Here is a 15,158-nt window from a genome sequence, read left to right as displayed (position 1 = left end):
CCTGCTGAGACGGGATATTGTTTCCTTCGAGATCTATTAATCCATCTGGGATGGGACTTTAAAGGGGTGGCTAAAGCTTAGGAGCACACAAATTGGGTTAAAGAAGACAACAGGGCCTTTTAACTCCAGCTTTACATTATTGCATGTTTTTTTAAAGAGCTTTTCTTTTACAGTGTGTAATACAGTGCAGGGCGAAAGGCAGCACACTGGATGCTTAATAATACTTAGAACATCCAATTCTTAGAGCATTCAACCAAATTAAAGAAATACAAGCTTGCATCGGGGGTGATGCTTTTAAGCAGTACAAACTTTATCTCAGCTGGGAAATGTAGACTTTTTAAGAAGAGTATTCTAATGTCTTACAGATCCATCTTTCTTAATCTCTGTTTTCAAGGCTATGGAAGCCTTTATGGGGCAGCTGTGTATCTCCAAAGTGCAAGGAGAAATTCAAAGCAGTAAATTACACTTTTAGCTGTTGCTCTTGACCTTCAAGTGTCTGAGGAAATATCTAAAACAACATTTAAAAACGGCTTGTGCTGTTTGATCACTGTCAGATAAAAGTAGGGTTTTTTTCTGGGGTTTTTTTTTTAGGAAAGCCATCTTCACGAATGGAGATTAACATGCTCGGGTTCAGCAGAGCTCGATGCTTTTGCACACGCAGAACCAATGGCACAATAACAAGTTCCTTCTGAACTCTTTAATGAGGTGCCTCCATTTTGCAGGGGAACACATTTCCATACTGAAGAATTTGCACATCAGTCAGGAGGCTGCTCCGGAAGCTGCCTTTTGGGTGAGATCTGGGCATTGCAGTTTACACATCTGGAAGGTGCCTGGGGGCCATGAATTGTACATCTTTCATGGCCAAACTTTACGAATGGTGTGTATATATATGATTGATTGCTTTTTTATATATATATAAATGGGTTTTATCATGGGGTTAGTTTTAGAGATTATATTCAACTTCTTTTTATTGCTTGTATCTTTTTGTATTGTATCTTATTATTTTGTAAGCTGCCCTGAGTCCTTCAGGATTGGGCGGCATAGAAGTCAAGTAAGTAAGTAAGTAGGTAGGCAAGCAAGCAAGCAAGCAAGCAAGCAAGCAAGCAAGCAAGCAAGCAAGCAAGCAAGCAAGCAAGCAAGCAAGCAAGCAAGCAAGCAAGCAAGCAAGCAAGCAAGCAAGTAAATAAGTGTTGTGGTTGGCTCTGGCACAGCTCCTGCCCCAAGGAATGTGGAGGTGGATGTGGGGAAAACATCCACATGCCACAGGCCTGTTTTGCTCCCAATAGACTCTCCTGACGAAGGCTCCTCTGACGAAGGAAGCGTGAGTAGCAGGGAAGAGGGGAGTTTGGCAGAGAGCCCAGGAGGAGATCAATCATCCTTATCATCCCTGGATTCTGAACAAGAACTTATGATGGACCCACGCATGCATACAGTGATGCATAGGAGAGAACAACTGAAGGATTATTACAGGAGATAAATGAGGCCACCTGTGGTTGGGTGGGGCTGCTGTAATTAGTGCTACAGATAAAAAGAGCAGCGTGCTGGTTTAGCCTCGTGGAAGTTTATCTGATTCATAGTTTTGTCAAGATCGTGGCTTTGCTGTTTCCCTGTTCAAGGCTGTGTGTGGACTTTCTGGACTTTGGAATTGGACTCAATTTCCCAGTTACTGGGTGAGAAATTGGATTGTATTTAACCTGTGCCTTGTGTGTACCAGAAAATCCCTTTGACATTTAAAAAGGGAGTTTTTTCTGCTTTTCTGTTGATAAAGACTTTTGGTTTTCCTTCTATCGTGTGGTGTGTGTCTTTTTGGACTAATTACCCTGTAATTACGGGCGGTTGGGACATGCCGGCAGAACAGTAAGGAAGGAAGGAAGGAAAGAAGGAAAGAAGGAAAGAAGGAAAGAAGGAAGGAAGGAAGGAAGGAAGTTACCTAGCTTGGGAAAGACTGATGTACCCCAATACTGTCAGGACTGACTTGATCAACACTCTCTTGGTTTCAAGCAGGAGGTTTTTTTTCCAGCTTGTCAAGTAGGGTTGTTGAGCATTGAACCTGGGCTAATGTATGCAGAACATATCCTCTGTCATGAAACTTCCCAACTCAGGGTGAAATCCAGCAGCTTCTGACAGGTTCTGCAGAACCCGTAGCAGAAATTTTGAGTAGTTTGGAGAACCAGCAAATACCACCTCTGGCTGGCCCCAGAGTGGGGATGGAATGGAGATTTTGCAGTATCCTTCCTCTGCCATGCCCAACAAACCATGTCCACAGAAGCAGTAGGGAAAAAATGTAGAATTCCACCCCATCCCAACTTCTTCTCTAGCATAAGGGTATTGATGAAAAAGATGGAGGATGCGGCAGCTCTAGCTTAGAATTGCATAGAGATGCGTGCCAAATTGAAAGACTAATGGAGCTGCAAGTATCTGAAAATAAATGAGTTAAGTTGGGAAAAGAGATTAATGGGATAAGGAATGGAGAGCTAATATTTACAAGGTGGAATAAAAGCGATTTAGATAAATTAATAGGCCCTTTGAAAGGGACCTTAGAAATTTGGGGAAAGTGGCAGGGGAAATTAGGATTAAATAAATTAAAGCTGTCAATATTGTATGTCATAAATAGAGACAATGAAACAAACTTAAACAAGGTAATAGGTGAGCTGAAGGTCAGGGGGATAAATAGGATAGAGTAGTTATATGAGAACGATGGAAGGGTTAGCAGAAATCGAATAGAATGGTGGTTGGGTCAGCAGAGATGGTTGCAAATAAATGCAATATGCACATACTTGAATGAAATAGAAAATAAAGAAGGGAAGAGACAGAATTAGAGAAAATTTTAAGAGAAAAAAGTGGTAATACAAAAGACAGGTAATATATACAGGATGTTAATGCTGGCAGATGGGTGCATGATCTAGGGATTAACTAGTGAAGTGAATTGCAAATAGATGTACAAGAGACGGAGAATATAGTGGAGAATATAAGGAAAATTAAGAATACAAGGGTTAGAGAAATGAGGAGAAACATTTTACATAAGTGGTATCATACACTTGGACAACTTAGAAACATAGAAACATAGAAGTCTGACGGCAGAAAAAGACCTCATGGTCCATCTAGTCTGCCCTTATACTATTTCCTGTATTTTATCTTAGGATGGATATATGTTTATCCCAGGCATGTTTAAATTCAGTTACTGAGCATTTACCAACCACGTCTGCTGGGAGTTTGTTCCAAGGATCTACTACTAAAAAAAACTTGTGTATTTTTATCATAATGTTAAGGGTGCCTGTTGGCATGGATGCCAGGAGAGAGGGATGCTAATGCACATGTTTTGGGAGTGTTTGGGAGTGCAGAAAGAGGTGCAAGAGACCCAGCAGTCTCTTCTCAGGGTGTCAATCCTCTGCATGAGGCAGCCGGTCAGACTGTATTTGCAAATGGAAACCATTTCAAACAAATGCCTACAATTGGGAAGTTGAACAGGGTGGGTGATATGATGGCTTTTATTGCTTTTTATTATGGGCTGCCTAAGATAGCAGTACACATAGTCCTCAACCTGCAACCTTTTTTTTAAGTGACTGGTTACAGTGGCACTGGGAAAAGAGACTTACGATCATTTTTTATATTTATGACTGTGGCAGGATTCCCCATTCACATGATCAAAAGTCAGAAGCGTGGCAACTGACCTGTGCTGTATTTATGACCGTTATTGTCAGGCCAAAGCCATCAGTTGGGTTGGAGACTTTGGCCTGCCACATAATAGAATGTATTAGTACTGTGGGAATTTAGGAGGGACAGTTGCACGAGGGGATAGAGAAGTAGTCATAACAAATTCTTTCTAGATATTCAAGGTCATCCTTTGTTCAGCACCTGCCCGGAAGTTGATTGGAGGTTTGGACACATTGGCAGAACCAAACTGGGCCATGTGATGAACTTGTGGGTGTGGGAACAAGGGGAAGGATTTTAAACTGGGTGGAGAAATCAAGGGGACTTCAGATTCGGGTTTCTTTGTTTTTTATTTATGTATTTATGTATTCAATTTCTATGCCACCCTTCTCCTGAGACTCAGGGCGACTTATATCATATTAGAAATCTACATAAAACAGCATTCTAAAAAACCCACAGTTATAACTAAGCAAACAGATTCACACATCCAACAGTCATTCATTGGGCAGGGCAAGGTGTCAAAGTTCCAATGGCCTCGAGCCTGTTGGCAGAGGTGGGTCTTCAAAGTTTTGCGGAAGGCAGGGAGAGTGGGGGCAGTCCCCAAGATGTACTAACATGGCTCTGTTAATAAATTGGAACTTTGGGGAAGGCCATGCCTTGGACTCTGATTTAATTTTCGGATGCTATTTGGAACACTTACAGTTATAGTATAAACTGCCACATGAATCCCAGCGACTGGTTAGATCCCACAGTCGGCCTTCTCCCGTCAACTATACAATGTCGTTTGGCGGGGCCTAGGGGAAGAGCCTTCTCTGTGGGGGGCCCGGCCCTCTGGAAACAGCTCCCCCTGGAGATTTGCACTGCCCCCACCCTCCTCGCCTTCCACAAGAGTCTTAAGACTCATTTATGTCATCAGGCTTCGGGCGATTAGATCTCAGCCCCTGGCCAACGAATGATTGTATGATTGCTGCACAAATGAGTGTGATTGATTTTAATATAATTAGGGATTTTAGATAGCTATGTAATTTTAATTTAATTGGATTAATTTTATTGTAATTTACTGTTTTTATATGTTGTAAGCCGCCCCAAGTCTTTGGAGAGGGGCGGCATAGAAATCCAATAAATATAAAATAAATATAGTGTCCCAGAGACATGTGACCTTCTGACAAGCAAAATCAATAGCGAAGATAGAATCACTTTACAAGTGTGTTACTTAACTAACACCGTGATTCATTTAACAGTTGTGGCAAGAAAGGTTGTAAAATGGGATAAAACTCATTTAACTGTCTCACTTAGTAACAGAAATTTGGGGCTCAACTGCAGTTTTACATCAGGGATTATCTGTATATAAGATAAGCAGCTGTATAAGTTGTATAACTAATTCTATCGCTGGGACAAAACTTGCCCACTGGCTTTGATCAAATATAAAAGACAGATGAATACCTTCTGTTGTGGTTAGCTCTGGCCCAGCTCCTGCCCCAAGGACTGTGGATGTGGGGGAGATATCCACATGCTGCAGGCCTGTTTTGCCCCCGGTGGAATCTGCTGATGAAGGCTCCTCTGACCAAGAAGACATGAGTGACAGGGAGGAGGAGAGTGTGGCAGACAGCTCAGAAGAAGATCAAGTATCTATCTCCTCCTTGGATTCGGAACAAGAGTTAATGATACAGCTACACATGCGGAGAGTGATGCATAGGAAGCAACAACTGAGAGATTATTATCAAAGAAAATGAGGCCACCTGTGGTTGGGTGGGGCTGTGGTAATTAGTGAGGCTGCTATAAAGAGCAACGTGTGGGTTTGGCCATTGTGGAGGATTATCTGATCATTGTGTTTCGTGACTGCTTTACTGACTTCGACCTTGGTGTGTTTTTTCCCTGCTTTGAAATTAAACCAGAGCAAAGTGTGTTTCACTTTGTGAAAGAAGGACTGTGAATTGCCTCACAGCTGCAAGATAAGTATCACAGAACTGATAAGGGACTTGTACAAATTACCAGTTTGTTTGGAGACGAGTGCTCTTTGCTATACCAAAAGAGGGCTTAGTTTATTTGAATTTTCGTTATAAAGAACATTGTTTTGAATTTTCAAACGTGTGTGTGTGTGAAATTTGTACCTGTGAATTTTTGGGAGGATTCTACCAGAGAGCCCGACAGAACACCTTCAAGCAGGAACAAGGAGAATTCCTTGTGGTAAAAATATCTACCCATTATCCAATTTATCCCCCCCCCCAAAAGGCTGGAAGCTTGAAACACATGAAATATTTTGAGAAACCCCACTAGGAAAAAATTAAAAGAATGCTTTATGATTGAACTGAGGGGAGAGGCAGAGAGTGTGCAAAGGATGGGTTCTTTCACTAGCCTTGTACTGATTATCAAACCCACATATACATGAATAGAATAGCCATAGAAGCCAAGTCTTTTGCTTGCAAACCAGTTGGGCATTGTACAAAAAGCTCACGAGTGCGTATAGTAAACACTCTTTTGTTGGAGATCCAGATGGAAATGGAAGTTTGTTTATTGCCACGCTGAAGAGGTTCATCCATGACATAATGTGAGTTGTCTGATTCTGGCAGAACATGCTGATGAAGCCACCCATTCTGGCTTCTGGACAAGTAGCAACTGCCTTCTTTACAGCCAAGTAAGATAAATGACAAGAAAGGGAGCTCATAGGAAATTGGAATTCACATTCGCCTTTGAAATGAATTTGCTTTTCAATAAAGAGGTTTTTTTAAATTGTAATAAGGTTTACAAAGATACACAGAGATAGAAAAAAGGAAAGGATTATCTAAACATATCACATCAAATAGTAAACCTCATTTTAAAAATTCTAGATTAAAGGAAACAAATAATACCCTATTGCTGTACGATATAAAATCTATGCCAAAGGGGAGCACGTTGCATTATTTCTTTTTATCAGTAGTTAAAATTGCTTTTTCAAAACAGATACAAATATTTTAAATCCAATCTTTAATTTCAGGAATAAGACTTTTCCAAATGCTCAAAAGAATTATCTTTCCAATACAGCCATTATAACCGAATAGTCAAATTCCAGAGATTTGGGACATAGTTCAAAATTATAATATTTCATATTAGTTTTTCCATAAATCTATTTATAATAATACATTATTCCAAGAAAGATATAAGTTGCTTACAAGACTAAATTATGTGAGGCCCCCTCAAATTTTTACAGTGTCAACCATGAAAATCTCAAATACGATACATCTTTTGAGTTACCCAGAATGAATTTGATGAATCAATTTTCATTTTAATTCCAATGAAATTGGTTTAACATTTTAAAGACATGAAACTATGAATATCCCATTATTGGATGTTCCACTTTTTTAGGCCATAATATACAATGTCATTAATATCACCCTTAGAAATATTCTTTAGTTTTTGAAATGAATACAATATTTTGTTTACTTTTGATCTTACTCCTTCAGAAATGAAAGCACCTCAATTTTCTCACCACAGCAAGTCCACATTTATCCATCAAGATATGCTTGTGTTGATTATATTACTGCCTTTTAATACGTAAATAAATCAGCCAATGCTTGAAATACCCAGATTTTAGCACAATGGAATCCATTGCTTTTATGGCTATTATGCATCCAGAACAAGTTTAAGAAGCTTCCCAGTTTGGAGGCAACTGTTCCACAAAACCAATTCTTTATGGCCCTTCGCTTCCTACTGGGTTAAAATATTATCCAGGCTTCCTTGCATTGGCAGCAAAAAAATGCTATCATAAACTTGGCTGTGCAGAACCTCAATCCTATCTTTCCTGAGTTACATCATTTGTGATTCCCTATGAAATTATATAATTCCGATTTGGAGGATTTGCACATTGCTACAGGCAGGATGATCAGCTTTATCCTCTGGTTTTACCGTCATCCTCTTCAACACATCATCTGCCAGTGTGTAAATATGCATCATTTGCAGAATAAATGGGGTGAGTCTGAGGTTATTGTGCTGTTCTGGAATTTGGAGACTTTGTCTGGGCCTCCTTAGTTCAGTTTACCTGTCTTTATCTCCCTTTCATCTCCATTTTTTGAAATAATATGAAATAAAAACTCATATGGGAAGACAGCTCTGAATGATATGCACAAGTGTTTCAAAAATTCTAAAATTAACTGTGCAACACATCAGATTTTGATTCGGACTCAATTAAGACACACCCAAGGAGACAGCCAAGAGAGAAGAGGAACAGACAAGAGGAAAGGAATGGTAAAGGGATAAAAGGAACCGAAGAAGCAAAATGCTACAGGAAACAGCAATTAGAAGAGAAATTATTGTGGTGCCATCTGGTCAATGACCCAAAGGGCATCTCTGCTTTCCGTAGTACAGCCCTGGTCATACTTACAAAAGGTTAACCTTATCTTCAAAACCATGGTTGACTAAACATTACATATATTTTTTGACATCTTGAAGTATGCAGGGAACAATGTAAAATTGAGGAGGGAGAGGCTATTTATGTTTTCAGTACACAAAATGGTGACATAAGATTGTTTAAGAAGAGAATGAAATGAGTGTCCCGTAGCCAAGGAGGAAGATTGAGGTCATCTGAGGTAAATTTCAAATGGAGAAATGTCCAGCCTTAATCCCTCAAAACCCTTGTTCACCTTTCTTACCTCTGTTTTTCCAATTTAGTACACTATCATTTCTTCAGCAAGCTAGAAGCACCGTCAACATGGCAGTAGATAAGGACAGCAGAATCCTCATGCCAGTATCAGGAATTGTCAGACAGGCTGGATTTTTCAAAACTTTAGAGTCTATAGTGGATGAATCAGCCTTCCTGGTTCCAAAAATCATACTAACTAGAGATTATAGAAGCTAAATGTCCAAAACATTAGGACATCAGGTTTGCAGGAAGTAAGTAAACTTCAGAAATTCCTACAAACTTTTTGAAGACATCTAACTTCTTTCCTAGCTGTAAGTTATAGTGTGGCCTCATGGCGCCACCTAATGAACGTTTAGGACAAGAAAACTGATGGACCATATGAATTTCATCTTGGAAGAAGAGGACACTCAGGTTTTCGGATGGCCAGAAGGCCCCAACTAGTAATATAGAGCAGTTCAAAGGTTTTAAGTCCATTGAGTAGATTTATATGATATTCAACTATCTCAAATGTGCAAAGTTGGAGGCCCAAAAGATCGCCTTTCTGCTCTTCTGATATCGCTTTCAGGATGAGCATTAATCTCAAGCTTCAAATTGAATGTCCAATATGAATAAATGAAAAAATATCCTGCCGTGTCTTTCCATCTTAATTGCTGCAACTAAGAAGTAGCTGAACTAGAATGGATGGAAATGGTTGCTTCTTGATGTGGAACTATTTTTAGACAAATAAGAAGTGGGGAAAGATGTGAATCCATACTCTCTTCGGTTACATTCCAACACTTTTACGTTCGTATTTGCAGTAGTAGTGGAATGGACTGGTTGGCTCAGTTATAGTTTACTGAATTTTATGCTATTCCTTAGCAGTGAGCTTATTTCATACACATGTATGCTACTTTATCTGTTAAACCTGACTTCAGTTTGAACTTCAAGAAAAAAGAAGCTATTTACTTTGATTTCTCAGCACTTATCAAAAATTAGTGTGCACAGGAATCTGGCAAGAATCAGTCAACTGTGTGAAGCTCAGCCCTGCGTTTTCTATCTCCTTAAATTCCAAGAGCAGTAGAACAAACAGCATATGTTGCGACTAAAAGATTTATGATTCGCAGCAAACTGAAGTCTAGACTGCTGACCCAGGTTCACTGTTTGAGAAAGAGCTTTATTTTTAAAAATGATTATACAATACACAATTGGACAGCAAACTCAGGATGTGAACAGGAAAGAATTCCAGAGCTAATAAGAAGAGCGAAATTTTTTTTGGATCTGCCGAAATAGATACGCTAACCCAAAAATTAGATGGGAAAGAAGAAATGGATTATTATAGAGTTTTGGATAAATTCAAAACTTATCCAAGAATTTAACCAAAACTCTATAATTGGTTTAAACAAAGAAATAATTAAACAAGTGAAATAGAATGCAAGATTCAACAAATTAATAATTAACAGGTTTATCTCTTTTCTCAATAATTAGAAACTAGATTTTCTTGCTTATTTGAAGTCTTTTTATTTTATTCTCTTTCAAGTTTTCCCTCTCTAAAATCTTTTTCTTTTTTTCTTTCATAAAATGCACAGTATTTACAGTGAATATAGACCAAAATGTTTTCAATTCGATGTAAAAACTTTTACAACTCCATATGTGCTTCTGACGAAAATCGGGATGTAAACCACCCCAGATATGTCTATTTTCTTTTTGTTTTATCTTTTTATGTTTTTATATGTTTGTTTTGTTTTAAATTTAAAAAAAAGGAAGAGTGAATGACATTGCCTTTCCTCTCTGACTGTATTCTATATCAGTGTTTCCCAACCTAGGCAACTTGAAGATATCTGGACTTCAACTCCCAGAAGTCCCCAGCCAGCATTCGCTGGCTGGAGAATTCTGGGAGTTGAAGTCCAAATATCTTCAAGTTGCCAAGGTTGTGGAAACACTGTTCTATATGACTATGTATGGCTATATTTTCTCATGATTATGAGTCCAAATTTATCTCCCCCTTTCTTCTAAAGCAGTGAGGGCAAACCTTTTTTGGTTTGCGTACCAAAAGTGTGTGTGTGTGTGTGTGCGTGTATCCACACCCATTTCCTCCCCTTCAAGCATACACACTCCCTGTGCTGACCCTGCACAAGTGAACAATCCCCCTCAGGCTTCAGTGAAGCACACAGGCCTCACTTAAGCCAGGGACAGTGAAAAAACGGCCAAACCGGAAGTTCGGAAAAACAGACTTACAGTTTGCCCGTTGGGCAGTTTTTTGTACTCTGTGGCTCCAGGGAAGCTTCCCTGAAGCCTCCGGAGGGTGAAACGGCCTTCCCCAAGGCCGAAAATCAGTGGACATGCACGCGCCCTGGAGCTGACATAGGGCCACTTCTCACGGGTCCTTCGATATGGCTCCATATGCCAAAGGTTCGCCATCACAGCTCTAGAGTAACACTAATTTTTAACCTTTACATGTTCAAAGCAAACTACAAACTGTATTCATTTATTTAATTTACTTCAAGCGTTTGTAAATGGGATGTGTGGAATGCAGTGTGAATTTAACTGTGATTCTTCTACGAAGGTTGTCATGGCATCAGATCGAATGACAAAAGTCCAGCAGAAATAGAGTGACAAGAGGAAATGTGGTGGAAATCATGTCCAGAGGTTTCTTCAACTGGTTTGTACATGTGGAGTGGAGATTTGACAGGACCACCACTTTCAATCCCCACTCTAGCCTACAAAACAAACCTCACATCTTTGCAAAGGCAGAAAAGGCACTTACATCAGTTGATAAATCCCTGAAAATGAACTCTGAAGGACTTTATCTGCTCCTCCTCCCCTTTTCTACAGGGATCAAGCTAAACAGAGAATTGCTCCTGTTAGGGAGCTGCTTAGAGCATCTTCAGAGTAATGGAGAGCTCCCCAGTTTTTTAGGTTTTTTTTAAAAAAAAACTAAATCAGATGAAATCCATCACTTGGGACAGGAACAAGCTTTTGGTCCCCCAACCAATGTAGACATTCAAAACATTCATCAGATATTGTTAGTGGGATATCTGTAGAGCAATGAAATGGAACTGCACAATCTGTTGCAGCCTTTGAATTATGCAGGAGTATTGTGTTGATAATCTTGGGCAAGCCCAGTCTCATTGTCGAATCAATTCTAGCATTTCGTCCTGATCAACTATTTTCTCCCGAGTCTTTCCGACCAATTTGCCTCTTGCCACTTCAACAGCATCAATCTTCTCCCAATCCGAAAAGGAAACAGGATGGACCCCTATTAATTGATAGAGAAAGGGGAAATACAGATCAAAATCCAAATTAAACACAACACACACACACACACACACATCTTAGAACTACGACGCTTAAAACACGATCTAAGTATTGCCCACAAGATCATATGCTGCAACGTTCTACCTGTCAATGACTACTTCAGCTTCAATCGCAACAACACAAGAGCACGCAACAGATTCAAACTTAATATTAACCGCTCCAAACTTGACTATAAAAAATATGACTTCAGCAACCGAGTTGTCGAAGCATGGAACTCATTACCTGACTCAGTAGTGTCAACCCCTAACCCGCAACATTTTTCCCTTAGACTATCCACGATTGACCTCTGCAGGTTCCTTAGAGGTCAGTAAGAGGCGTGCATAAGTGCACCAGTGTGCCTTCCGTCCCCTGTCCAATTGTCTCTCCTTATCTCATTTATCTTTTCTTCCTTTCAAATATGTTCACCTATACTGTACTTTTATATCTTATCTTCTATTCTTTTCTTTACTTATATTATTACATATCTTTCTCTTCAATGTGTATTATGTATTGGACTAACTAACTAACTAACTAACTAACTAACTAACTAACTAACTAAATAAATAAATAAATAAATAAAAAAAAACATTTTGGAAGGCTTCAGATGTGCTGAGGCTTCCTCAGAATCAAATTCTGAATTAAAGACAGAATCCGCACAAAGGACTAGGCAGACTCAAAAATCCCAGCCAAATCAAATTACTTAGCCATTTCTAAGACGTTCCTTCTAATAGCATCACTCTGTCTTCAGGGACAAATTGCCTTTGGTTCGTTTAAGCATTTTGAAATCAATTTAGAGAGAACACACTAATTGAAAGCATTTAAATAAGACGACAATTTAAAAAATCAGCTGGGCTTTAAAATGTGTTCCCAGATACACCAGGAAAAAGCCATAGCAAAGCAGATTCGAATCCAACCACATTGTAAAAAAGAGATTCCTCTATTCCTCTGAGCCTTTTCCAGGTTTCACATGTCACTGTGAAATCATCAAACCCGGGAGTTCTCTGGAGGACAATCTGCTTACATTTGTAAGCCTATCAAAACCGCTGCTTTATATAGACCTAATTCTCACAGTAATACACCACTTCTGTGCCCTCCTATATAGGGGGGGGGGGGGGGGAAGCAAGGAAATGAAGATTTGGGTAGAAAATCTGTCATGTGCCAATTGCTTTCTGCTGTCTTTTACTTAGGTAGCAATAACAACTGTGTGCTTTGAGGGACATCTTTGCCCCACTAGTATCCGGATCTCTGGATATTATGCAAATCTGCAGAAATAAATACCCCCCCCCTTCCCGGGACTTCATCCCTAGAATGTTTATTTAAGATTGCAGCCTACAATCCCAGGAGGTACTTCGGCATAAGAGGTTCAAACAAATATTTTCCTAAGCATAAGTACATAAAAGCAAAGGATGGGTAGGGTGGGAAACTGTCGAAAAGCCCAAATACCTCGTCATTAGAAAAATCTCACATTTATCTATCTATCTATCTATCTATCTATCTATCTATCTATCTATCTATCTATCTATCTTTATTTTTATTTTTATTTTTATATATTTATTTATTTATTTGGATTTGTATGCTGCCCCTCTCCGAGGACGCGGGGCGGCTCACAGCATGTATAAAACCAGAACGATAACACGAATCCAATTAATAATACATTAAAACAACCATTAAATTCAATTAAAAGAAAACCTATCAAACCAATCATTCAACGATCATACTGAAAACATTCATTGGTCAGGGGGAAGATCTAAAAGCCCCAAGCCTGGCGGCAAAGATGAGTTTTTAAACTCTTTCGGAAGGCGAGAAGGGTGGGGGCAGTGCGAATCTCCGGGGAGAGCTGATTCCAGAGGGCCGGGGCTCCCACAGAGAAGGCTCTTCCCCTAGGTCCCGCCAGCCGACATGAATAGCATTCCTGTCCATTATTCTGTTTTTGTCCCCCTTCCCCAACTCCTTTATCTGAACAGGCAGCTGAAGGGATTAGCAAAGCCTGGGGACGGTATTTGGGAAGATTTGTCCTTAAAGCAGGCATGTTTCGTTGAGACCAAAAGGCAAAATCCAGAGAAATCAGTTCTAAGACTCAAAAAGCACACACGTTCTTCAAGACACCTTGGGGTGGGGGGTGGGGGGAATATCCCACTTTCAATATCAATTCAACAATAAAAGCTAAACCACCTCAAAGTGTTATAGTGAGCAGATCTAAGAGTGCCAAGACATTTGTCACACTAGGAGATTATTATTATTATTATTATTATTATTATTATTATTATTATTAATTAGATTTGTATGCCGCCCCTCTCCGTAGACTCGGGGCGGCTCACAACAATAACAAAGACAATGTAAGAACAAATCTAATAATTTAAAAAACACTAAAAACCCCATTATTAAAAGCAAGCATACACACAAAGATCCTGCCAAAACATTTAAGATAGGGATTTGGGTTCTAGATAAGGCGAATTGAAGATAGCCATGCAAACGTGGCACCACTCAGTTTTGCAGTTCGTTAAAATACATTCCTTAGCTGGAGTATTCCCACTCATCATAGAATACTAATACAAAATGGGGAACTTGTCACATTCCAATTGTTAAATAAACTCAGGAGCTTCCACCAGCAGAGACAATGGTGAAGGCTACACTTAATGGTTTATTTTAGCAGCATTCTACTGGCCAGTGATTCCTCAACTGCGCATAAGATCAAGGTTTCCCAACTTTGGCTGGGGCATTGTGGGAGTTGACGTCCACACACCTTAAAATTGACAAGATTGGAAAAACGGGATTATTTCTGCTAAGCATTGGAAGGAAAAGGGGATGCGGCTGTTAAAGGTGGATTTTAAAATTAACTGAATTGGCAGAGAAGGAAAAATTGTTTAGAAACAATGGATTGGATAAGTTTGTAAGAGAGTGGAAGTTGTTTGTGGACTTTCTACACGTTATATACAATAACAGATGGTTAACAGAGGGATTTTAAAGATTAGGTTTACCTTTTACCCATTGACTGTTTTTTAAAAAAAACATGTATATACTAAACACAATTGTTCCAATTACTAGGCAATTAGATTTCCACATAAGGGACATCTGTTTATGTAAAATAAATTTTTTTGTTGAACATAGAGATAATACATCCGATTTTTGTTGTATTTTGTCAGCATTCAGTGGGATGGATTTTTTTATGTTTAATATTAGTTATCAATAATGTATTCAATATCTGGTTTTTTTCTACATGTGTTTTTCTTAGAAACATAGAAACATAGAAGACTGACGGCAGAAAAAGACCTCATGGTCCATCTAGTCTGCCCTTATACTATTTCCTGTATTTTATCTTACAATGGATATATGTTTATCCCAGGCATGTTTAAATTCATTTACTGTGGATTTACCAACCACGTCTGCTGGAAGTTTGTTCCAAGGATCTACTAATAATAGGATCTACTAATAATATTTTCTCATGTTGCTTTTGATCTTTCCCCCAACTAACTTCAGGTTGTGTCCCCTTGTTCTTGTGTTCACTTTCCTATTAAAAACACTTCCCTCCTGAACCTTATTTAACCCTTTAACATGTTTCGATCACGTCCCCCCTTTTCCTTCTGTCCTCCAGACTATACAGATTGAGTTCATGAAGTCT

At 39.2% G+C, this 15,158-nt stretch overlaps 1 protein-coding gene across 1 annotated transcript in view; it reads right to left on the bottom strand.

The window, feature by feature from the left end:
* Positions 1–9,800: 9,800 nt before the first annotated feature.
* Positions 9,801–15,158, bottom strand: part of FDXR (ferredoxin reductase) — a 46,483-nt gene continuing 41,125 nt past the window's right edge. The window contains exon 12 of the mRNA XM_070735952.1: positions 9,801–11,501. Coding sequence (XP_070592053.1) covers positions 11,371–11,501 — 131 coding nt within the window. The 3' untranslated portion in view covers positions 9,801–11,370. The remainder of the gene's footprint in view (positions 11,502–15,158) is intronic.

This window comes from Erythrolamprus reginae, chromosome 2, assembly GCF_031021105.1.
Source record: "Erythrolamprus reginae isolate rEryReg1 chromosome 2, rEryReg1.hap1, whole genome shotgun sequence".
Taxonomy (NCBI): domain Eukaryota; kingdom Metazoa; phylum Chordata; class Lepidosauria; order Squamata; family Dipsadidae; genus Erythrolamprus; species Erythrolamprus reginae.
The sequence above is the reverse complement of the archived record's forward strand: the minus strand, read 5'-3'. Positions and strand labels throughout refer to the sequence as shown.